The sequence below is a fragment of the Culex quinquefasciatus genome, chromosome 2 (genome assembly GCF_015732765.1).
Source record: "Culex quinquefasciatus strain JHB chromosome 2, VPISU_Cqui_1.0_pri_paternal, whole genome shotgun sequence".
Lineage (NCBI taxonomy): Eukaryota > Metazoa > Arthropoda > Insecta > Diptera > Culicidae > Culex > Culex quinquefasciatus.
In genome coordinates this window covers 165,114,888-165,134,793 of record NC_051862.1, presented here as the reverse complement: position 1 = coordinate 165,134,793, position 19,906 = coordinate 165,114,888, and the positions used below count along the sequence as shown (strand labels likewise).

The 19,906-nt window shown below is 35.9% G+C and overlaps 1 protein-coding gene across 3 annotated transcripts in view; it reads right to left on the bottom strand.

Moving 5' to 3' along the window:
• Positions 1-19,906, bottom strand: part of LOC6038075 — a 554,342-nt gene that overhangs the window by 113,602 nt on the left and 420,834 nt on the right. For all 3 annotated transcript variants that reach the window (XM_038257659.1, XM_038257658.1, XM_038257657.1), the window contains 4 exons: positions 12,736-12,852; positions 8,626-8,843; positions 5,761-5,910; positions 1,252-1,434 (listed from right to left, as the gene is read on the bottom strand). In XM_038257659.1, coding sequence (XP_038113587.1) covers positions 1,252-1,434; positions 5,761-5,910; positions 8,626-8,843; positions 12,736-12,852 — 668 coding nt within the window. The remainder of the gene's footprint in view (positions 1-1,251; positions 1,435-5,760; positions 5,911-8,625; positions 8,844-12,735; positions 12,853-19,906) is intronic.

Below are 19,906 nucleotides of genomic sequence, written 5' to 3'. Positions count from 1 at the left end.
GTCCGATTGATCCACACGGGCGGGACAGGTATTTTGAGATAAACCCGTTTGAAATGTTAGTTTAGGCCAAAAATAGCTACTTTGTTGACTATTTTACAAAAGAACTATTGAATAAACAAATAAACCAATACATGTATCTTAAAGTTCACGTTTTAACCTTTCTGAAACACCCCTGGTTTTTGAAATTTGATTGTTTCTACGCATATTTATAGCCATTTTAAAATTATATTTTCAGTTGGTTCTCATTCAAGTTTTTCCAACTTGCATGCAAGTCAAATTCTAATTTTAAAATGGCTATAGATATGCGTAGAAACAATCCAATTTTAAAAACCAGGGCTGTTTCAGAAAGAGGAGAACGATAACTTTAAGGTACATGTATTGGTTTATTTGTTTATTCATTAGTTCTTTTGTAAAATAGTCAACAAAGTAGCTAATTTTGGCCTAACTAACATTTAAAACGGGTGTATCTCAAAATTGGGACCATTTGGAGCAATTCAAGACCCGGATTCGGATTCAGCAGGCAAAAGTCTACTAGGAACACATATTCTCGTCTCAGAGACAAGAAACATTTGATTTTTTGTTGAACTGTGTTATTGAAAAAGACCTCTTTTTTCGCATGTTCAAAAATGGAAGGGGTCGTATCGCCCCTCCGTCACGAGATATCAAAAAACGGACTTTTCCCGATTTCGTGTGAGTTGGTAGAGAATTACCCATTTGTTCTTAAACAGGCTGAACCCCCTCGTGAAATAAGGGAGAAGAAGATGAAAATTTCTTCTTCAACTTTCGTAACTAAATTTGCTGAAATGGCAATCCAAAATTTTCTGTGTTGTTCAATCATTAAAACGGTCTGAGGAGGACTTATGGAGGTATTAGACTATTACAATCAAACAAATAAATCACACTTTTGCGTGTATAATATTTTGCCAAACTCACAAACTTTTTTGCAAACAAACAAAACAGGCAAAACGTCAAACTGTCAAAATACGCGATGATATGATTTTTTACAAGCAGTCAACAAATTGATTGATCTTCACACTAATTCAAAAAAGGGGTAAGATATCGATCTTTTTGAAGATATCGAAAAAATCTTCTCTTTTAACTTGTTGCATAAACTGCAGTTGAGTGAACAATTTGATTTGATTTTGTTTTAAATAAACTACAATTTCTTCAAACTTTTTCCGTGCATTTTTCAGTGGAAAATACGTCACAGTTAAAAAAAATCCAACAATTCAAACACTGACTGAAACTTACCCGCACAGTGGCACCCACTCGCTCGTCGGCGAGCTCTCGTGCTGGAAGATGATCTCCACGTGGGCGGCCTCGAGTGGTACGTGCAGCGGCCGGTTGGTGGGCTCGTACCCGGTCCGGTTCGCGTAGTACAGCCAGGTGGAGATGATTTTCGAGGCCGGGATGTAATCGATATCGGTGCCAAAACTGGAAAAGGGTTTGTTTTGCAAAAAAAAAGTTGGTTAGTCGAAAGAAAGAAGGCAGGCAAAAAATGGGTGATGGTTGGTCAAAATCTATTTGTAAAGTTGTGGGAATTTAGTTTACTCTGGTAGTTTGGGTTTTTTTGTTCGTTCATCTCGGGACTAGTTCTGTATATTTTAGGGCAGCACTCCCCGGATGGGAAATCAATTTTTCAGCACGGACAGGTAGAATATTTTCCGGGTGGTGTCGTTGGCACGAACGAATGTTTGCGCTGTCAAAATGCTTGGGTCCGGATGTTTTTTCGACACCGGGGGTCCATTTTTTTCCGGTGGGTGGTTTGATGGAAAGCATGAGAAATTCCCACAGGTAAGTTTTGGAGGGTACAAATCCGGACGGAAATAAAAACTGGCAAATACCGGAGTGGTTTTGCATGTTAGAGAGCATACGAAAGTTTTTTTTTTATAGGAATGTGAATCGTTGATTGGTCAATTGGGCTTGAAGCTTTGAGTGATAAAAGTAAATTTGACAAATTAAGCTAACTTATATTGTGGTTCTTTTAACAAACATCTCTTAAAATGTACAGAAGCAGTAATAAAATAATTGAAAATGAATTAATTAAATTTCAATTATTCTTATCATTTTGCCTCAAATTTTTCTTTATGAATATTTTGTGAGTATGTTGTGCCCGTTTCAGGAATTTGTTGTCTTTTATTATTACCTTCTATCGTTTGTTTTCAAAGAATCTACTTTTTTCGAATAAAATAGTTTGCAAAAAGTGATTACTGTTCTCAAATATTTGCAGTGTTATAACTTAAGAATTTACAGTGAACTTTTAAATTTTTTGGAAGTTTAAGAAACTGAAAAAATCTATGTTTTTTTTGTTTCTTATTTTTAACCATACAGAACACAAACATATTCTGTCAAATTGAAAACTATCCAGGAAGAATTAAAATTGTTGGAAAATAATTTTGAAGCTTTTCATTGACTTTGCTTATAAAAAAAATCAATTCAGTTTTACGAAAATACATTACGAGCAATGACTCGAATATCATATACTTTTGGCCAGTTCGTTCGGTTTTTATCTAGCCAAAAATATAAGACATCGCGCTTTTGGCGCCACCCCACCAAAATTTATACCGCTAAAACTATTTTTATTTTGAATGAATTTGGCTGGAATTTGAGGTAATTTTAAGAAACTATCTCAAGATTAAATATGATATTGGTCCTATCAATATTTTTGGAGGTATCGTCAAAATAGTGAGTGTCGTTCAAAATCGTTTTTTTTTGACGAAATGTCGATAACTTTGAAACGATAATATAGTAATGCCCCGGTTTTGATTCGTTCAGCTGGCCGGAAACGACGTTTTATTTCCTCATCCGATAGAAGGTTGGAGCAGATGGGAAGCGAACCCAGAATCATCCGTTTACAAAGCGGACAGCGTAACCATTCGGCTAAGCCTGCTGCCATACTTACATCAATGATGTCAGCTATCGATTGCACTTACATATAATTACATGAACATTTTCACAAAAATACGTATTTTTTCCTGTACTTTGAATTTGCAATATTGCAATATTGGAATGAAATGATCAGAATTTTTCATACATTTTGGATGATATATATATTTTTTGAAATTACAAAAAAAATCACAAAATTACGTATTTTTGAAAAAAAAAATACTCAAAATTTTAGTTTGGGTATCAAACGATCGGGAATTTTTCAAACATTTCGAATGTTATAATACATTTTTTTTGAAAAAACTCAAAATTTTCACAAAACCACGTATTTTGGAAAAAATACTCAATGTTTCAGTTTTTAATCAATATGGTTACCAAATGATTGAATTTTTTTATACATTTCCAATAAAGTATCATTGTTTTCTAAATTACAAAAAACATTAACAAAACTACATATTTAAAAAAACACTAAATTTTTTAGTATTTTACAATATAGAATTTTTCATTAATTTCAAAGTTATAACAGATTTTTTAGAAAATACTCAATTTTTTCACAAAACTACGTATTCCAGACAAAATGTTCAAAATTTAAGTTTTTCACAATATGGGTGTCATATGATCGAGGTTTTGAAAGCCAAAACATTTTTTTAAATGCTAAAAATTTTAATAAAACTACGTATTTTTTTTTAAATACTCAAAATTTGTTTTTTTTTCAAAATTTATTACATCCTATAATTTTTTACCCAACTGAAATTTTAAGTGTTTTTTTTCGAAAATACGTAGTTTTATGAAAAATTGGAGTATTTTCATAAAAAGGATATTCATTTCGATTGTTATATCGAAATGTATGAAAAATTTCGATCATTGGATATACCCATATTGTTAAAAACTGAAATTTTCAGTATTTTTTCAATAATACGTAGTTTTCTGAAAATGTTGAGAATTTTCGAAAAAAAAATTGCTATTACATTCGAAATGTATGAAAAATTTCAATCATTTGATATCAGTATTGCAAAAAAAAACTGAAATTTTGAGTGTTTTTTTCCGAAAATACCTAGTTTTGAAAAAATTTACAGTTTTTTCAAAAAAAAAAATTCGACATTCGAAATGTGTTACAAAAACACGATCATTTGATCATTTAGCAATAAAAAGTATTTTATGTTTTTTTAAGTTAAAAAATTGCATTTTCAAAATACAGGAAAAATACAAATTTTGTGAAAATGTTCCTGTAAATTAAAATGACGAGCTGCCATTATCTCGATTCCAAAACACTATATTTTTTATGTTTGCATGATTTTTTCATTCGATTATAGCCAATGCCTCTCATATAGTCAAAATCCCATTAACTCTTTAGTTAAGGGACCATCCACAAACCACGTGGACACTTTTTTTGGAAATCTCAACCAACCCCCCCCCCCCTCCTCGTGGACAATAGTCCATACAAAAAAAAACTTTTTTGTATAGAGCGTGGACAATCGCCATACCCCTCCCTCCCTCCCTAAAGTGTCCACGTGGCTTATGGATGGTCCCTAAGCAAGCACCCACATACGCGGTGCTAATTTTGGTTTTGTCGAAACACGACCGAATGTCAGATATTTGAATTTGGAGTTAGGTTTGACAAATCGTCCAATATTATATACTTTTGACCATTGTTATCATTAAAAACTAACATAACATTCTAAACGGGCGTAACTTTAAATCTTCACTTTTCTAGTAATTTTGATTCAAATCAATATTTGGTCAAATCAAGAGTTTTCAAAAGATCATATAACCTATGGGATTCCAAATGATTATATATAAAAAAATGTAATGTGACCTTTCCAAATAAAACTATTAATAGAGCATCTTGATACTTAGACAAATATCTATCATTAAATGTAAAAAAAGGCTTTATCAAAACATTCTGTGTTTTTATTTTAATTGGAGTTTGAAAATTTGCTCATAAAAGCGTTTTTTTTTCAGTACATCGAAAAGGGGCCACGAGAAAGTATTTTCTCAACATGACCTCAAAAATGGGTCATCCTAATTTTTGGCTATCTTAATAGAAACTTTTGGACGAAAGGAAAAATCATCAAATAACCAGAAGAAAATATTGTTTTCTGTTTTTAATTTCATTGTTAAGGTTGTAATATTTTGGCCATCGAGTTAGATTACTTATTCTCATAACCACTTGAATCATTTGACTTCAAACAAAATATGAAACTAATGTTTAAAACAGAACAACTCACATTTAAATCACTGAGCTCATCAACCTTCAAACATGTGTTTCGCCACCACATGGTTTTGATGAGTGCAGGAAAAAAATCCTTCCAGTTTCATGACCCTTTCCACCTCAACATGAGGGAAACCGCACACCCGACAGTGTAATTTGCATTAAGTAAATCAATAAAAATTTCAGCACTGCTTTCAACGTGCCCCAACCTTTATGAGGGGACCATGAGCCCAAGGGCCGGCCACTCGATCATCGTCCATCCTGGCAGCTGATGGACCAAAATGTGATGAGCGTGATGAACAGGGAGTGGCACAGTTAAAATTAGATTATAAATATATCTTTTTAAAGTAGTTAGAAATACGGTAAAATTACGTCAAAGCTAGCGTAAAATTGTAGATTTTCTCAGGACAAAAAAATTATAATATTTTTGCCGTGTGTGTTCAGGGTCCGCCAGAATGATGCATAATTCCGAGCAAACATGCAACGTAGATTGCGATGGGCCATCAACCGGGGTTCAGTCCAAAAAAACAGACACACAGCAGAATCACACTCACTCGAGGGTGGGTGGTATGTATATTTACAGGTGGATATGTAATTTTTCATGTCGTTAGTGGTTGAATGTTGAGTGAGAGAGGAGGGCGGGGGAGTTGTGGGTTGTGTACCTGTTTTTGGCAAAGTAGAACCGGGGCAGGAAGGTGGTCAGATTTTTGTACGAGATGACAGTAACGAGCACGGTTCCGTTCGAAACGATGTCCACGAGGGAGCTCGTTACGTCCATTTCCATGTACAGCTGGTCCGAGTACAGTTGATCGCTGGAAAGAGAGAAAATTCGATAATGGTGCGAAGAGGCGGGGGGGAAAGGGTTATTCAATTTCTCCTATTAATTACGATTGTCACGTGTAGGAACATTCGTTTGGAATGCGTCGTCGAATCCGGGCCTTTTGTTCATGTAATCAATTATTGGAGTCGAATTTCAGTTTGACTTTTCCAGTCCTAGGTAAGGTCCGATCCGGTACAGCAAATTTTGATTGACTGATGAGGTTGAAGTAGATCATATTTTACGCCAATCAAACATTTTTTTTCTAAATTACAGGGAGTGAGGCTATTAGAAAAGCAGTTTGTGCTACAGGTTGCATACAACTGTTGAAATCATTCACAAAACTTTATAATTTTCAACAAGTAGTTTAGAATCCCATTTTGAATTAATCACCCAAACTCACACTATCACAAACAAAAATCAAACCATCCACATTAACGACCCCCGGGTCTTTTGTGGTCTCTATTGCAAGTTTCTGCTCGAACCTAGGAGTCCGAAGGTTTGAATGGGGAGAGCACCCAAACCTCTTTTTACTCCAAGGAACCTTCCACCCCAGTGTTTGAACTGACGACCTTTGGATTGCGAGTCCAACCGCCGCCAGCGATTCCACCGGAGTAGGCTTGGTTTGGTGTGTTGTTTGTACTTATGGCATGGAGACGACTCCTACACCTGGAATGACTTAACGGCTTAACAACCAAGGCCGGGACCGACATTTTACTTTCTCATCCAATGGAAGGTTGCAGCAGATGGGAATCGAACCCAGAATCATCCGCTTACAAAGCGGACAGCGTAACCATTCGGCCACGCACTGCCACAAACAAACAAACTCAAAAAGTTTCAATATTACAAAGTCCCAAACTCACAAATTAAAAACAACTAACATAATTACACATTCACAAACTTACAAACTCACAAATTTACAAACTTACACAAACTCACAAGCTAACAAGCTCACAAGCTCATAAACTCAAAAACTCACAAGCTCACTGGCTCATAAACTTACAAATTTACAAAATCACTAACTAAAAAATTCAAAAACTCACAAACTCACAAACTCACAAACTCACAAACCCACAAAATCACAGGCTCATATACTCACATACTTACAAGCTCACAAATAAACTCACAGGCTTATAAACTCAAACTCACAAACTTACAAGCACACAAACTCACAAACTCACAAGCTCATAAACTCACAAACTCACAAACACACAAACTTACAGACTCACAAACTCACAAACTTACAGACTCACAAACTTACAAACTCAAAAACTTACAAACTCACAGGCTCATAATTTCACAAACTTACAAGATTATAAACAAACTCACAGGCTCATAAACTCAAACTTACAAGCACACAAACTCACAAACTCACAAGCTCATAAACTCACAAACTCACAAACTCACAAACTCAAAAAACTCACCAACTTACAAACTTACAGACTCACAAACTTACAAACTCAAAATTTCACAAACTTACAAGCTCATAAACAAACTCACAGGCTCATAAACTCAAACTTACAAGCACACAAACTCACAAACTCACAAGCTCATAAACTCACAAACTCACAAACTTACAGACTCACAAACTCACAAACTCACAAACTTACAAACTCACAGGCTCATAATTTCACAAACTTACAAGCTCATAAACAAACTCACAGGCTCATAAACTCAAACTCACAAACTTACAAGCTCATAAACTCACAAACTTACAAACTCACGGGTTCATAAACTCACAAACTTACAAGCTAACAAACAAACTCACAAGCTCATAAAATCACAAACTTACAAACTCACAAACTCACAAACTTACAAACTCACAAACAAACTCACAAACTCACAAGCTCACAAACTCACAAGCTCACAAACTCACAAACTCACAATCTCACAAACTCACAAAATCACAAACTCACAAACTCACAAACTTACAAACTCACAAACTTACAGACTCACAAACTTACAAACTCACAGGCTCATAATTTCACAAACTTACAAGCTCATAAACAAACTCACAGGCTCATAAACTCACAAACTCAAAGGCTCATAAACTGAAACTCACAAACTTACAAGCTCACAGACTCACAAACTCACAAACTTACAAACTCGCTGGCTCAAAAAACTCACAAACTTACAAACTCATAATCATACTCGCAGGCTTATAAACTCACATACTCACAAACTCACAAACTTAATTTTCTGTAATTTTCTGATATTTAAAGAGATCAATCCTTTCCTTGGTAACAATATAAGCACATACACACACAAACACACACACGACAACAAATAGTAATCAATCGCTCCCGCGGGACTACGACGCGGCTGATCGATTTCTAATCTCATTCCCAGCAGTGCGCTTTTTTTTCTCCTGATGCCATCAGCGTGTAATTGACGTTTCGCAGAGAAAGGACTCGTTTTGCTTGCAGTGACCATCATTGTAAAGACCGTCCCGAGATTTGCATCGGAAACGGTTGCGACCGGGGGGGTCGCTCGTGGATTTAATTAAAACCAGTTTACCACAGCTAATGTCGCTGCTTTGTCGCTGTTACATTGTGTCCTTTAATGTTTTCATTTTGCTACTAAGTGTGTTTGATGTCATTCATTTCTGTGTTTTTTGAAGTCGTCTTATTTCAATGTTCACCCTTCCAAAAATATTGTATTTCTTCGAATTTGTTCAAATTTCCATTTTGACAAGCCAAGGGTTACCTACCCGTAGATCTGCAGGTTGAAGGGCAGCCCCTTGACGGACTCGGTGTACAGGTAGAACGAGTTCAGCTGGTGCGTAACGGTGGTGGCCGCGGCCAGCGATGCCTTGGACGCGGCCGAGGACGACGAGGACAGCGAGGATGAGGACGAAATCGGGGCCGCTATCGTCGTTTCGCGGTTCAGGGCTGCCGACTGGACCAGGTCCTGCAGCTGCTTGATTTGCTGCAATGAAACGGGAAGATTTCGATTAAAACCACTTTTTTTGTAATTGTGAAATTTAGCCTCAAATCGCTTCGAACGCTTACTAGCTCTATAGGCGGTTATAATGCGCTTTAAAAGCTAGTAAGCCGGCTTTCTCGCACTGGTTGTTGCGTTGTGTTCATCACGCTGGAATCCAATATCCTAGCAGTGCGTGGCTTGAGCAAACAATTTATCACAAAGTACACCACGGCGACAATGACGACTTGGGGGGACGACCACCGTCTAATCGACGTCGTTACCCGCCCTAATGGGTCATCGAATGGTGGTGGTGAAATGCAATTCCACCGATGCGATGCCACGTCGTCGTTTGCTGCACAACTGGGGAGGAAACGAAAACAATTCCCGCGTCGACATGACATGTGAACAATCAATTAAACGCGACACACACACACACTGTCACTGCTGTAGGAGAGAAGTGATTTCAGTCGGGACTCTGGACTGAGATGAGACCCAATTGATCGGTGGTTAGTGACTGTTTACGACCAACTTAGTCGTTTGTGGTACTGCTTGATGCTATTATCGTTTTGATTGAAGGAATTTTGTGAATTTAATCGTTAGATTTGCATTTAGTTTACAAGAGATTTCGGTCATCCGATTTTTTCTGTATTTTTTAATCCGGCTGAAACTTTTTTGGTGCCTTTGGTATGCCAAAAGAAGCCATTTTGCATCATTAGTTTGTCCATATAATTTTCCATACAAATTTGGCAGCTGTCCATACAAAAATGATATGTGAAAATTCAAAAATCTGTATCTTTTGAAGGAATTTTTGGATCGATTTGGTGTCTTGGGCAAAGTTGTAGGTATAGATATGGACTACACTGAAAAAATGATACACGGTAAAAAAATTGGGTGATTTTTAATTTAACTTTTGTCACTAAAACTTGATTTGCAAAAACACTATTTTAATTTTTTTATTTTTAGATATGCTTTAGAGGACATCAAATTCCAACTTTTCAGAAATTTCCAGAATGGGCAAAACATCTTTGACCGAGTTATGATTTTTGAATCAATACAGATTTTTTCAAAAAATCGAATATTGGTCGCAAAATTTTTTCAACATCATTTTTCGATGTAAAATCGAATTTGCAATCAAAAAGTACTTTACTGAAATTTTGACAAAGTGCACGTTTTTCAAGTTATAACCATTTTAAGGTAACTTTTTTAAGAATAGTCGCAGTTTTTAATTTTTTTAAATTAGTGCCCATGTTTGCCCACCATTGAAAAAAAAAATAATTATGAAAAGCTGAGAAAATTCTCTACATTTTGATTTATTGAACTTTGTTGATACGACCCATAGTTGCTGAGATATTGCCATGCAAAGGTTTAAAAAGCAGGAAAATTGATGTTTTCTAAGTCTCACCCAAACAACCCACCATTTTCGAATGTCGATATCTCAGCAACTATAGGTCCGGTTTACAATGTTAATATATGAAACATTCGTGAAATTATCTGATATTTTCGAAAATAATATTTTCAAAAAATTAAAATCAAGACTAACATTTCAAACGGGCCAAACATTCAATATTACGCCCATTTAAAATGTTAGTCTTGATTTTATATATTTGAAAATATTGTATTCGAAAAGATCGGAAAATTTTACGAATGTTTCATGTTTTAACATTGCAAATCGGATTTATAGTTGCTGAGATATCGACATTAGAAAATGGTGGGTTGTTTGGGTAAGGCTTAGAAAACATCAATTTTCCTGTTTTTTAACCTTTGCACGGCAATATCTCAGCAACTATGGGTCGTATCAACAAAGTTCAGTAAAGCAAAATATAGAGAATTTTCTCAGCTTTTCAAAATTATTTTTTACAAAGGTGGGCAAACATGGGCACTATTTAAAAAAAATGAAAAACTGCGACTATTTTCAAAAAAGTTACCTAAAAATGGACTTAACCTGAAAACAGTGAAAAAGTCGAAACATTTTTGCGACCAATATTTCGATTTTTTGTAAAAATCAGCATTGGTTAAAAAATTCATAACTCGGTCAAAAATTTTTTGCACAACCTGGAAATTTCTGAAAAGTTGGCATTTGATGTCCTCTTAAACGTCAAAAAATAAAAAAAATTAAAATAGTGTTTTTTTTGCAAATCATTTTTAGTGAAAAAGTTACATGAAAAATCATCAAAATTTTTTAACCGTGTATTATTTTTTTGAGTGTAGTCCATATACATACCTACAACTTTGCCGAAGACACCAAATCGTCAAAAAATCATTCAAAAGATACAGATTTTTTAATTTTCATACATCATTTTTGTATGGACAGCTGCCAAATTTGTATGGAAAATAATATGGACAAAGCAATGATGCAAAATGGCTTCTTTGAGCATACCGAAGACACCAAAAAGTTTCAGTCGGATTAAAAATAAAAAAATCGGATGACCGAAATTCGAGGGAACTGCTCAGGATTTTCTGCATTATTGTACCAAATTTAACCCATTTACTATTTTTACGATAAGGAAACAGATCTGGGCGTTAAAGTGTTAAAATAAGTATTTCATATTTATTAAGATTTTTGTTTTGTTTTTATGTGCTTATAAAATTTGATACATTGTTATGTGTTTTTGGAAACAGGGTCTAATATGTTTCTGTAAACAGATTTAGTTGTTAATTCCCAGCCAGCTGTAAGAAAAAAAATAACAAATTTGATAAAATAATTGTGTGCCACTTTGACTTCTTCAAACAAAATCTGTGAGCAACCGATTTTACAAAAAAGAACAACGATTTTATTTATCGTTCCCGCAATTTTATTCCTCAATGCAATTCTCAATTTGTACATCATTGTGGTTGACCACTTTGACTTTCTCTGCCTCTGCCCAATCCGGCCCGATTCAACTCTTCAAACTTGACGTGGCGCGGTCACTCGTCGTTGCCGCCGGGACATTGAATGGGCACCGAACCGCCAGGCGCAATTGAGCGAAATCCGAGCGGAAGGTCCGGACAATGGCTCGGTCGCTGGTGTGGTCATAAAATTAATCAACGAAATTTATTGGCAATGGTTTTTTGTGTTGCGTTCATCGCGGGGCCAACCATTTTACAGCCCAGTGCGGGGAGGGTCGTTGGTGAAATGTAAAGAGGGAAATTCATAGGGAAAAGTTTTGCTGCGGAGAGTTTTGCTATAAAAAAAAGTTTTCCACGATAAAGTGAGGTGAATTGTGGAGCAATTTCAATGACCAAAGTGGAGCAATGGAAGTTTTAGGCATGAATATTGATGAGTTGATTTTGAGACTTTGGAAATGGCTGTTCAAAGTTATTGCTTGTCGAATTCGTCAACTTGTGGGGAAAGTTGTACCTCCCCCAGGCCGTAAAGGGCTTATTGTTCGGTTTGGTTTCACACAAATTTTGCTTGAAAGTTCATGGAGAAAAAGTATTTAGTTCAACATAATTTCCATGAAAATAATGCTGAAAAATCTTTTAAAATCTACCAAGAGGTGTTGCTTTCATTTATTTGGGTTTGTTTACGTTTTCACTCGGTATGGTATGACAATTATTTTTCGAAATTTAATTTGCATGCTCCAGAAATCCGCCTCTAATTTGAATTCCCGTGATTTTGCTGAAGATTGAAAAATAAATTAAAATAACAGCACCAATCATCCCGGGAATTCAACAACGCCACAAATCACACTTCAAAACCCAACATCAACCCAAATAAGTCCAACAACTCATTAGCAATTAGACGAGTTTGCTGGAATCTCGCCGCACAGTTGGTGTACTGACACGCAGCACCGACTGACCACGAAAAACAACACAAACAAACAAATTCCGGTGCCTCACTCAAAAATCAGCATGGAAAATTTGTGGTGGAAAAAAAAAACGCTTCTGTTATTGTTGCTGTACCGCGACGACCTACCTGTTGATTATTCAACGATAATTTATTCTGCATAATGACGTCCACGACGCGCAGAATGATGTCCGAGGCCACTTCCTGCTCGTGCTGGCTGCCGGTGTTTTCGATGTAGCGGAATATCTGTTGGGGGGAAATTTCGGAGAAGAGTGGAAAAATACAGCGAGTTAGCATTAGTGGCCGGAACCGGAAACGGGAATGATGATTTAATTAAATATTTTCATGTACGGTTTTCGAGGGCAGGCTGGGAGGTTTTTTGAGAGGGTGTTGATTTCAGAGAGGAGTGCTAAGGTTGAGATGGAATTTGCTGTTTATTGTAAATTTATTAGTTTTACTTCAAATAACCATTATATTAAGTTATTTATTCGTGAGAATCATACTTTTGGAAATGGTTGTAATCCACACGACATAGTGATTTCCGAATAAATTTTATGCAACTTTCATTTTTTATGCTTATTTTGCACAAATGTCCCTTAAATAAACGTGCTTTGTATCAACATATTATTATGGATATGGCATTCTAATCTTTAACGTTGGATTTAGTGTCACAAAAACGTGACACAAGTTGTCATTGTTGGTGTGGTTGTGGATTTGGTTTACCATTGCAAAGGACACATTTTGTAGCACCAAATTCCCTGACAAACACGTTGTGTAACGATTGAAATAAGCGGCCTGATAACAGTGTGTAGGGGAAATTCTCGTATGTTTGGCAGGTTAAGCTCTCGCTCCTAACTGATTTTCACTATTAAAAAACTAATTTTGCAAAACTTTGATAGAAACTTGCTTGCTTACTTCTCATTGAGCTATTTATCACTCGATTTCAATTGAAAACGCTTTTAATTAGCTTTAATTGAATGTCAAAGTTCTGACCTGCCAACATTAGAGGCACGCTGGAATCAGATGCTGTTCCCCTAGTCTACAATTTATTTTCATCTGATAATTTTTTTTATGTCAGCATAGTATAACAATTTTGTTAATTTATTTTCAACTAGTTTTAATTCAGCAGCATTGAAGATCACCTCCATACGAAACATTTAAGAGCGAGTTTTTCACCGATGTGAAACAGGTCGTATCGAGATGCTCCGATTTGGATGAAACTTTCAGGGTTTGTTTGTCTATACATGAGATAAACTCATGCCAAATATGAGCCCTCTACGACAAAGGGAAGTGGGGTAAAACGGGTATTGAAGTTTGAGGTCCAAAACACATGAAAAATCTTAAAATTGCTCGCATTTCCGTAAAACTTCATCAAACCCAACTCTCGTAGATGCATTCGAAAGGTCTTTTGAAGCACTTCAAAATGTGCCATAGACATCCAGGATTGGTTTGATTTTTTCTCATAGCTTTTGCAAATTACTGTTAAAAATGGATTTTTTTAAAACCTTAATATCTTTTTCCAACAGCCTCAAACACCCATACTCCCATAGGTCAAAAGATAGTTAATTTCATGGACTATAAGCCTTCGGAAATAACTTTTTGGCCAATCGCAGTTTTTCTCATAGTTTTACGATTTTTCTAGAACAAACATATTACGACGTTAGTTTTTGCCCTGTAGGCCAAGAAGACGGCACTTTTTGGTCTCAATTTTTTCATATTCGGAATCCTCAGAAAATTTTACATTAGATTGAGTTGTTGGAAATTTGAATTTGATTGGAAAAAATGCCATTTAGAATTAATCAAAATATTATTTAGAATGTTGTCGGATTAGGGGTAAAACCAGTTTTCGCCTACTTGATACAGAATTTGACGTATTGATCATAGGGTAAATAAGATCTATTTCTTTTTTCAAAAATGTTTTAAATATTTAATTATTTTTTAAATCAAAATTACAACTCCAATACTTCTAACTTACGTCAAATTGACCGAGGATTCTGAATATGACAAAATTGAGACCAAAAGTGCAGTCTTCTTGGGCTACAGGGCAAAAACTAACGTCGTAAAATGCTTGTTCTAGAAAAATCGTAGAACTATGAGAAAAACTGCGATTGGCCAAAAAGTTAATACCGTAAGCTTATAGTCCATGAAATTACCTATCTTTTGACCTATAAGAGTATGGGTGTTGGAGGCTGTTGCAAAAGATATTAAGGTTTTAAAAAATCAATTTTTAACATTAATTTGCAAATAAGCTATGAGAAAAAGTTAAACCAATCCTGGATGTCCATAGCACATTTTGAAGGGCTTTGAAAGACCATTCGAATGCATCTAAGAGAAATGGAATTGATGAAGTTTTACGAAAATGCGAGCAATTTTAAGATTTTTCATGTGTTTTCGACCTCAAACTTCAATGCCCGATTTACCCCACTTCCCTTTGTCGTAGAGGGCTCATATTTGACATGCGTTCATCTCATGCATAGACAAACAAACGCTGAAAGTTTCATTCAAATCGGAGCACCTCGATACGACCTCTAGAACAAACCTACAAATACTGCCTCTTAAAGTGTCAATTAAAAAAAATAGCTTATTTTGTTCGTACTGGGCTACTCATGGGATTTCCTCTTTGAACGCTTTGTAATATACAGTCCAGACTCGATTATCCGAAACCTCGACTATCCGAAGTTCGATTATTTAAAGGTTTGTATGGGACTTCGGATAATCGAATCACGAACAAAATAATTTTTTTTCGTGTTTTTTTCATTTTCTTTTTTTTTATAAAATTTGAGTTCTTCGACCCCATTCTAGTCAAATTTGAGTTGTTGATTGCCTTTTAAAAAATAAAATGCATTTTTTCAATATTGCTTCACCGCCATCTTGGATTTGAAAAATTCTAAATAATTTTAGCGTAGTTTAGGGGTCATACCTATGCTCAACAATCAAAAATAAGACAACGAAATTTTTTTTTTCTTGATTCGATTATCCTAAGTGAAATTTTTCCGAGGCCTTCGGATAATCGAGTCTGGACTGAAGTTAACCTTCCCTTGGTATTAAAAAATTACATATCGGGGTTTGCTCAAATATTACGTCAACATGGGCTTAAAATGGGCTGTCACAAATCCCACAAATCCACAAATCTGTATTTTTTGAAGGAATTTTTTGATCGATTTGGTGTCTTGGGCAAAGTTTTAGGTATGGATGGCGACTAAAAATGATACACGGTAAAAAAGGTGATTTTTTATTGCACTTTTTGTCAAGTTTAAGATTTGCAAAAAAAAAAATGATTTCTTCTAATATGTTTCACGAGATATCATATGCCACCATTTCAGAAATTTCCAGAACGGGCAAAAAATCATTGACCGAGTAATGATTTTTGAAACAATACTAGGTTGGGCACTAAAAATGGATAACTGCGACTTTTTTGTATTGATTAAAAAAAATCATAGCTCGGTCAAAGATTTTTTGCCCGTTTTGGAAATTTATGAAAAGTTGGCATTTAATGTCCCTTAAAACATAGCAGAAAGAAAAAAAAATGTGTTTTTTTTTGCAAATCAAGTTTAAGTGATAAAAAGTGACATGAAAAATAACATTAAATGTATAAACCGTGTATATATTTTTTTAGTTTAGTCCTTATCCATACCTACAGTATGTAAAAAAAGTATTTACACCCCTTGGGCACTATGCACATTTTGTGATGAAACAGTTTGATCCACGAGAGCAAAAATTACGAATGTCCATACATTTTTGGCAGATTGCTCAAATGAAACCATAACAACGTTTTTGCCTAGGTATTTAAAAACGTGGGTTTTATAGAAAACCTAGATGCCTGGGTATCAAAAGATCGGAAATTTTATGCCCTTTCCGATGCCACAAAGGTTAACTTGTGAATTGTGGACCGGTTCGGATGCCGGCGGATTTTCCGAAGGCGTAATTCCGGGTTGGTACGAAATTCCAACGAAAAATCTTTTCTAGCGATACAAAGACCCCCAAAACGGTGTTATACCCACTCCATAATGTTTATTTAGCAATTCTATGGTAATATATTGACATTTAGTTTAATTGAAAGTTTGCTAAATTAAGTTTAGATAAGCTTTATATAGAATTTCCAGAGTTAGATATTCTTTTATACTAAGTAATTAGTAAACTTTATATTCAATCCAATTTTTTTAATCAGTCAAGGATGCCTAATTGGAGTTCGGAGACTGGATTTATGGTGATTTGTCAACAAATAACATTAGTTATGTTAGTTTTTCGAAAGGCGTACAAACTTTTTTTGAACTTTTTTTTTATTTTTGTATATAACTTTTTATAGAAAACATCTTTTCGTGAGCTTTTTGCAGCAAAATGTTCGGCATGAGTTTTTGAACAAAATGTAGTACTATACAGCAAAAAATCCGATGGTAAAATCGCATGCAAAGCATGCACATCACCTTTGTGAGAAAAGCATGTTATATTATATGAGAAAACGTGGACACAAAAAGCATGAACCGAAGAAAAAAATCAGGTCTGCTCACCCCAAAAATAACATCAATCCGGCGAAAATCATATTCAGATTATCAAGTCCGCGCCCCAACCTACTCGGCTATCTCGCCGCTATGAAAATGATGGGATTTTCACCGATGTAGCTGTAGGTACCTCATACATCGTATGCAGTTAACACAGTAAACGACGTGACTATAACATTGGCATTGATCCGTCTATTTTCATAGCGGCGAGATAGCCGAGCGGGTTGGGGCGCGGACTTGGTAATCTGAATATGATTTTCGCCGGATTGATGTTATTTTTGGGGTGAGCAGCTCTGATTTTTTTTCTTTGGTACATGCTTTTTGTGTACACGTTTTCTCATACAATATAACATGCTTTTTCTCACAAAGGTGATGTGCATGCTTTTGCTTGCGATTTTACACAGAAATTTTTTGCTGTGTAGGTTTATGTCAACATTAAATTGTTTACATGTTTCATCACAAAATGTGCATAGTGCCTAAGGGGTGTAAATACTTTTTTTTCATACTGTAAAACTTTGCCGAAGACACCAAATCGACCATAAATTTCCTTCAAAAGATACAGATTTTAGAATTTTGATACATCATTTTTGTATGGACAGCTGCTAAATTTGTATGGAAAATTATATGGACAAACTAATGATGCAAAATGGCTTCTTTGGGCATATCAAAGGCACCAAAAAAGTTTCAGATTTGGATTAAAAAATACAAAAAATAAAATTAGGAAAAACAGTCCCATTTCGTAGGGTATTGCTTGGATGAGTGTTATGGTTCTGATTCTGTAGATCAGTGGTCAGTGGCCGTGCGAACCACTGCTGTAGATGGTCTGATCCATATTAGTCCTTAGGAACCTTATTTTATATTCATCGTGATGTTTATTTTAAAATAAAAGCATTGAAGATTTCACAATAAACATTTTTCCATAAAGCAAATATTAAGTATCAATTATTTTGAACAACTTTTAGTAGAATAAACTGTAATCAATAGCAAGCCTTATTTAAATACTACAAATTCCAACATGCCACCACTCTTTACACTCCCTTGGCATCTAGCTGGAACTAGCTTAAAATTTCACAACGCCATTTCTGCCGCAAAAATTAAAACTCAAATAAATAATTCACTCGTAATAAAGCGAATGAATATTTAATTCCAACATGTGCCTTTGGCCAAGTCGAGTTTGTGCCTCGTTTTGCCGCTGGCCACAGTTTTTCTTTCCTCGGAACATTCGAGGAGGCATCTCAGCTAGGTTGAGCTTTTCCGCGGATGGTTTCATGTTTATACTTTTTTTTCTTTATTCGCGCGCATTTTTGTGAGGATTTTTATTTTGTTGAATTCTGCTGCTGGCCTCGCGGTTTGCCAGACACTCAAATTGCTTTATCTTGTGCGGTTCAGCCATCATCATTGCTTTTTTGGTGGGGGGAGGGGATTCTTCCCGGAGCTGCTTGGAGCAGCGAATGTAAAGGATTGCCGGAAGTGGCGGCAGCAGCCAGAATTATATTATTTTGAAATAATAATAAAATATGAGCGTTGGACGGCTGGGGGAAAAACACAGCACGAGTTGTTCAGTGTCTTGCGAACCTTCGTGGTGAACGGACACAAGAGCTGCGGTATTTTTTGCTACCTAAGCTCAGAGTTATTTCAAAACAAAATTCACAGTCTTTTTAAAGACTACCTGAGTTATTTTCCAAAATTCTAAACAGTCTTTTCAAGACTAACCCCGCCTGAAATTTTGTTGTATTTTACAAACGAAGCCATCTTTTAAGAGAACTTTGCTTGCAAAATGCGTCAAAACAAAGGTAAACGCAAATCTTCTGAAGATTTGGTCGTTACGTCGGTGAAGCGTTTGAACGCTAAACCGGCTAACGGAAACAGAAAAAGAAAACAGCCTCTTCTGAGGTCTGATTCTGATTCTGAATGTGAGGTCAATCCTCCAATTCCATTGACAAACAGTTTCGGTGTTTTATCCGAAACTGATGACAAGGAACCTTCTCCTCGTACTGAGCCTTCTGCCGTCGAGAAACGAGTAAAGGCTCCGCCAATTGTAGTGACTTCCGTCTCCGATTTGGCCAGCTTTCGAACGCAACTGAAGAATTGCAAGGAAACTTGCAATTTGAAAGTTTCGTTCCAGCTTGGTCGAAGAGGAGAATGTCGCTTGTTGACGGAATCTTTACAAGATCACCAAACTTTTGTTGGTTATTTGAAAAACCACAAACACAATTTCTACACGTATGAGACCAAGAATGCTCGTCCATTCAAGGCGGTCTTGAAAGGTCTATCCAACGACTTGTCGGTGGATGAGATCAAAAACGAACTTAAGGTGTTGCTTGGCTTTGCCCCATCCCAAGTAATACCGATGAAGAAAAAATCAAACGGGAATATTTCTCGCTTTGGTTTGACTTCACAATTTTATCTGATTCATTTCAACAGAAATGAAATCAACAATTTGAAACTTTTGGACAAAGTTCAGTTTTTGTTCCATGTACGGGTAAAGTGGGAGCATTTTAAGAAACATGGCGGTAATGGCCAGAATCTGACCCAGTGCCGGCGTTGCCAGGCATTCGGTCACGGTACTGATCATTGCGCCATGGTTCCAAAATGCATGGTTTGCGGGGATTCTTCTCACGACAAGGACAATTGTCCCGTGAAAGAAGTCACCCAATTTAAATGTGCAAATTGTGGTGGAAATCACAAATCAAATTTCTGGGATTGCCCCATCAGAAAAAGGTTTTGGATTCTCGTGCTAAGCATCAGCCGAAATCCAAACCGAAATTTTCTCAAAGTCAGGTTGTACCTGCATCTTTAAA